The sequence below is a fragment of the Cyprinodon variegatus genome, unplaced genomic scaffold (assembly GCF_000732505.1).
Source record: "Cyprinodon variegatus isolate N-32 unplaced genomic scaffold, C_variegatus-1.0 Scaffold2145, whole genome shotgun sequence".
NCBI classification, from domain to species: domain Eukaryota; kingdom Metazoa; phylum Chordata; class Actinopteri; order Cyprinodontiformes; family Cyprinodontidae; genus Cyprinodon; species Cyprinodon variegatus.
Genome location: NW_015152598.1, coordinates 12,166 through 18,060, shown reverse-complemented (window position 1 = coordinate 18,060; position 5,895 = coordinate 12,166). Strand labels below are relative to the sequence as shown.

Sequence of the window (5,895 nt, the reverse complement as noted above, 5' to 3'; positions counted from 1 at the left end):
TGTGGTTGTAGGGTCTCATTGTAGCGTCTCATTGCAGCAGGATGAATGACCTGCAGTAGCTCCTTTTTCCAACCAGGCTGTAAAAGTCTCTGACTGAAGGAGCTGCTCAGCTCCTCTCCAGTCTGCTGCAGAGGGTGGAAGGTGGCGTCCATGATGGATGGAAGCTTGGACAGCTCCTCCTCTCAGCCAGACCCAGGTGGTTCTTCTCACACCAGTCCACTAAGTTTATGATGAATGATCGAGCTCTGACTGACTGACCGCCGTGCAGCAGCGCGTACTGAGGGCGGTCAGTGAGGTAGTTGATGGTCCAGGCAGCAAGATGTCTGTCCTCTCCAGCGTCCTCCAGCGTCCTCCAGCTTCCCCCTCAGCAGCTCTGCTCTGATGGTGCTGAAAGCGATGGAAAAGTCAAAGAACATCCTCTCACTGCGCTCCCAGTGGGGTCCAGGGTGGGGCTCACCACGGTGCGCAGGTGAGCTAGGATGAGGCGCTCCGTGATCTTTGTCAGGTGGGAGGTCAGGGTGACCGGTCTGAGTTCATGTTCTGCTCCTAGAAGCTGAGCGAAGCGAAGAAGGAGAAGATCTTCACCAGTTTCTTTGTCCTTCAGGGAGGATTGAAGATAGAAAATGTTTTCTGGCTCATTGTGAGGATGGAGCCATTTCTCTGGCTGATTAATCATCTCAGTGATTTTAAATATCAGCTTCTGGTTCTGATTCGGTCCATTTTGGGCCATCAGGCTGCAGAGCTGCAGGTTCTGCTGGTGAGTGAAGTGCAGTCAGCTTATTGACGCAAATGTGACGCTTCTCCAGGTGGACGGTTCCTCCAGGGAAGCACCTGGCAGCATCATCAGACTGTTGGGGCTGTTAGAAGCGGAGCAGGTGCGCCGCATGGAGCCGCAGCAGATCTTCATCCAGAAATAGCTGAAGCTGCAGAGCTGCATCACAGACAGAGAGAGAGAAGGAGAGTCGCTGAGCAGCAGCCTGAGGCCTGCAGATGAAGGTCCAGCTTCTCTCATTAAAACGGAGACCCTGGAACTCTGGATTCACAGAGAAACAACATAAGAAACGCAGGAATTTATTCAGTCACACACAGAAAGCTGTTCTGGTCTCCCCCAGCAAAAAAAGAGAAACACCTCAGGGTACGGGGGGTTCTGACCCGGTTTCAGTCCCTTCCTGTGGGCCTTCGCTTCCACTATCCTTTGATTGTTTGTTCGGTTCTGACCTGCTGCTGATGCCTGAGGAGGTTTCATTCTGTCTAAGGAGGCTGCAGGTGGACGGCAGACCCACTAGATGCTGATCCTGGTCTAACCCCACCTGATGCCTCCTCCTGAGTTTCCTTCTAATGCCTCCTCCCTAGTGTCCTCCTGATGCCTCCTCCCTAGTTTCCTCCTGATGCCTCCTCCTTGGTTTCCTTCTGATGCCTCCTCCCTAGTTTCCTTCTGATGCCTCCTCCTTGGTTTCCTCCTGATGCCTCCTCCCTAGTTTCCTCCTGATGCCTCCTCCCTAGTCTCCTCCTGATGCCTCCCCCCTGGTGTCCTGCTGATGCCTCCTCCCTAGTCTCCTTCAGATGCCTCCTCCTGGTCTGGTTCTGCCCCATTTCCGGGCCTATAAAGGGAATCGAACTGTAAACCCGGGGAAGGTGTTGAATGTCATTCCTGTGAACTAAAGGCAGTGGAGGTTCTGGGCTGTAGGACTTCCTGCTGAGGTTCTGGACCAGATGAGGAGGATTCATGGAGGAGGAAGCCGTCGTTCTAAACCAGGAGATCTAATCAGAGGCCGGTCCAGTTTTTGGATCCTCAGGTTTCGGTTCCGTTTCCATGGTTGGTTGTTGAGGTTTGCTGAAAGGCGGAGCTTCTGGCCGTAGATCCTGGTGGACCGTATTTCTGGTTCCTTGCGTCTCCAGCAGAGGAAGTTTGGCTCATTTTAAAAGATGGTTTCTGTTTTCTGCTGCTTATGTAAGATCGCTGCTCAGCTCTGAGGACGGACGCAGCGTCCTTCCTCCCTCATCTTCCTCAGAGTTACAGAAACGCTCCCAGCAGACCTGGGAAGGGTCGGCACCGTCCCTCCCACAGCCCAGATCAGGTCTCCATGGTAACCAAACCACGTGTTGGACCTTTAGTAGCTCAGCCGTCCTCTACAGCCAAGTATTCAAGCAGACGTGAGCTGGTGAACGGCCCGTCCATCCGGAGCAGGCGGAAATGTTGCTATGGAGACGGTAAATATTAGCGGCCCAGTTGGGCTGCTGGTCCTGCAGCTGGAGGTCATCCATCCACCGTTCTTCAGACGAGAACGTGCCGATCTGGTTGTTCACCTGCTTCTCCATGGTGGAGTTCAGGTCTGGAGAGCTTCCTGAGCAGGACCACCATCAGGTTACTGCTCGTCCAACCGGAGAACCAGAACCAGGAAGGGTGTGAAAGGTCAACCATGTGGTTCCTGGTGGTTCTCCTGGAGAACCGTCCTCCTCCTCCAATCAGCCTCCATGGCTGAGAAATGATCCTCCTTTGAGGCTCCATTTCTAACCGCCCTCCTTCTCCTTCTAGTGCTGCTGTGCGCGCGGGTTTGGACCTCCCTGGAGAACGGCAGAGTGACGGCAAGGCCCCCCGGGCCCCCAGTGGAGGGGACGGTTCTGCATTACAGCTGCAACGCCGGCTTCATCCTGGAGGGGAGGAACAGCAGCCACTGCACCAAGCTGGGCAAATGGGACGCCCCCAAACCCACCTGCCTGTGTGAGTGTCTGCAGGGGTCAGAAAGTGGGCGGAGTCAGAGAACAGGGCTTCTTTCAGGCTAAAATTCCAAAATAAGAAAAAAAAATAAAAACAATCCACTGGATTTTATTTTCTAGTTTGAAGACGTTTCGCTTCCCATCCAGGAAGCTTTTTCATTCAAAATGTCAGCTGGATGTTTGAGGCTTAAATCAAGAATGTAGGAAAATAAAAAACTGGGATGGTTTAATAAACGGTCAGTTATATAAATAATCTGTTTCATTATTTAACTTTTTTAAATGAAGAGAAATAAAACGAGAACTAAAACAGAAACGTTAAAATCTCTGCTGCATCGATAGAAGACAGCAAAAGAAAATCAGTTCTAACCATAAATATATAATTCATTTAAAAAAAATGATTCTGTTCTAAACACTGAAAGAAAATCTGATATAAAAAAACTTCATGCATCTAAATAAATAAATAAATAATCATCGTTCTGGTATTTAAAGTATTTTGAATTCAGTTCATTATTTTGATTTGCGTTCTAGAGGCTAAATGGTTTAAAACATTTTTTTATAGAAATCATTTTAAAACAGAAGATTTTCTTTAAATCTTTAATTCTCTAATTTTTGGGCAAGAAGTAAATTTTGAAGAGAAGAGCAGCAGGCGGGGCCATCGGATGGTTACACACACCTGCTCTCCTATTGCTAGGCAACCAATGATCCGACCAATCGGAGCGTGATCCTCTGAGGGGTTGGTGGCTGTTTGGCAGGTAGAGGAGGAGGAGGAGGAGGAGGAGGAGGAGGAGGACTTCCTGTTTGGCTGCAGGAGGTGAATGAAGGGATGATGAGGACGCCGGGTCCTTCATTCACAAACAGAAGCCTTGGCAGCCGCAGCAGATGGCGGTCTGGGACGCTTTGTTCCGCTTACTGCAAATAAATCAGGACTTATGGGCAGAAAGAAGGAGACGTTGGCATGGCAACCAGAGAAGTTGCTATGGAAATGCTGGTATTATTCAGAGGATGAAATGAACAAGAAGTTCTGCACAAATGTTTAGATTTTTCAAAAGCGTCACTGATTTATTTCAGCTGCAGAATCAGAAAAATAAAACCAGATTTATTCCTCGTTCCTGATTCTAAATGAATCAGTTTTTTCTCAGTTTGCAGATCAGTTATATAAATAATGAACTCCTGTCAGCAGAGCTGCTCACATTTAGTGATGCGCTGCTGCCACCTAGTGGACATGAAGCAGATGCATCCAATCCAACTTTATTTATAAAGCGCTTTAAAATAAGGACCAAAGGTCTGTACAGTGAAACATCATTACACATGATAAAAAACAAACATACAAGTATAAAGACAACTATAAAATCTATAATATAATAAAACTAATATAAAATAATGTATCACAGACTAAAAGCAATATCTCACACAGTTTAGAAAGCCAAGGCAAGTTTCTGAGAGTGATTTAAAATCAGACAAAGAAGTAGAGAATTTAATCTGCAATGGAAGGCGGTTCCACAGAGAGAGCGCCATCGCCTCTAAGCTTCCCTTTAGTTTTTCACCCTGAAACAGCAGCTGATCTGAGCTGAGTGAACGGAAGGGGGCTTGAGGTGCAGCAACTCAGATAAAATGGAGCAAGAGACTTAATAACTAATAAATAATAATAACTAACTAATAAAAGATATTTAAATGAATCCTAAACTGTACAGGCAGTCAGTGTAATGAGGCTAAAATTGTGGTAATGTGGTCATATTTCCGAGTGCCGGTAAAGCCGTGCTGCAGCGTTTTTCACTCTCTGGAGCAAAGATGGAGGCACTAAGCCCTGCAGCATTAACATCTATTTTTTTTTTTTTATAATTATATTTATTGGTTTGTAACGTTTTGACAAACAAGCAAATACAATACAAGACAAGAACAAGAGAAAAATCCAGCTGTTAGAGTTACATACCTATATACGAGCAGATGCGTACACATACACACACATATACATACCGACCAAAGAGAAAAGAAGGGAGAAAAAAAAGGACAGCAATGGAAGACAAATGGTCCGAACCAAAACATCTCAGATGTTTACAATTCGGACATCCTCAAATTATAAATCCTCTCCGAAGAAGAACCGAGGTTTCAAATCCTACATAAGAAATAAAAGGTTCCCAAACTTTATAAAAGTTATTTTCTTTATCGTGCAGTTTGCTCGTCAAATAGTCCAAAGATATATAGTCCAGTACTATATTTAGCCATTGGGATTTACTTGGTGCTTTGTCAGAAATCCAATTCAGTACCACACATGTTCTTGCACAAAAAGTAAGCATTCTGTAGAGTTGACGCTGATGTTTACCAGTAATACTGGTGTAAAGTAGTAAATACAATGGGTTGAATTGTGTGCCAACAGAGAAAATCTTATCTAATTCACATTTTATTATTTGCCAAAAATGTTGAATTTCCCTGCAGGACCAGTAACAATGTGTGAGACTACCAATATCCACTCTACATTTCAGACACAATGGTGAGAGGCTTGTTTTGAATTTACTTCGCTGAGAAGGAGAAATGTAAAATTTTAAATTGTTTGGCCTTAACCCGATTGCAAATACTTAAAGACTTTGAATTCTTCCAGGCCTCATCCCATCCCTCCTGATTTATTGTACACTGCAATTCCCTTTCCCAAACTTCTTTTAGGTGAAATGTATTTGGTAAGGGGTGCTTTCAGCAAGTTGTAAAAGGTTTTAATTGAAGTTTTTACCCTGGAGGAAAAAAGCTGTTTTTCAAGCATCAACATCTATTAATAAACCCTTTTTTCTTCCCTTTCTATTTGCTCCCCCAAGATGACAGAAACTACACAGGTAAGACTCCCTTCTTATCATCTTAAAGCTCTTCTTTCTGTTTTATTTTCACTAAAAATGATCAATTTCTCCGTTTCTAAAGAAAAGAGGAAATGGATGTGTGTGATTGGCTGACAGTAAATGGAAGATAGGAGCAGCGATGACCTCAGGGTGTCGGTTCGGGACGCTGCAGACCCAAATAGCATGCAACGTATAATCAGCAGGGATTAGTGATACTGCAACATGAAGGCTATTGCTAGTTAGCAGCTAACAGCAAATCAATGATTTGTGGTTTAATGTTAACCATAAAATACACAATAAACTACTGCTAAGCTATCGATGGAGGCATGGGGGGTTAAAGCAGAGTCTAACACAA

The 5,895-nt window shown here is 45.1% G+C and overlaps 1 protein-coding gene across 1 annotated transcript in view; it reads left to right on the top strand.

Moving 5' to 3' along the window:
- LOC107105202 (gamma-aminobutyric acid type B receptor subunit 1-like) overlaps nucleotides 1-5,540 on the top strand; it is a gene marked incomplete at its 3' end in the record, with an annotated part of 20,455 nt that extends 14,915 nt beyond the window's left edge. Inside the window, exons 5-6 of the mRNA XM_015405329.1 lie at nucleotides 2,537-2,722; nucleotides 5,523-5,540. Of these exons, the coding sequence (XP_015260815.1) occupies nucleotides 2,537-2,722; nucleotides 5,523-5,540 (204 nt within the window). The remainder of the gene's footprint in view (nucleotides 1-2,536; nucleotides 2,723-5,522) is intronic.
- Nucleotides 5,541-5,895: the final 355 nt, after the last annotated feature.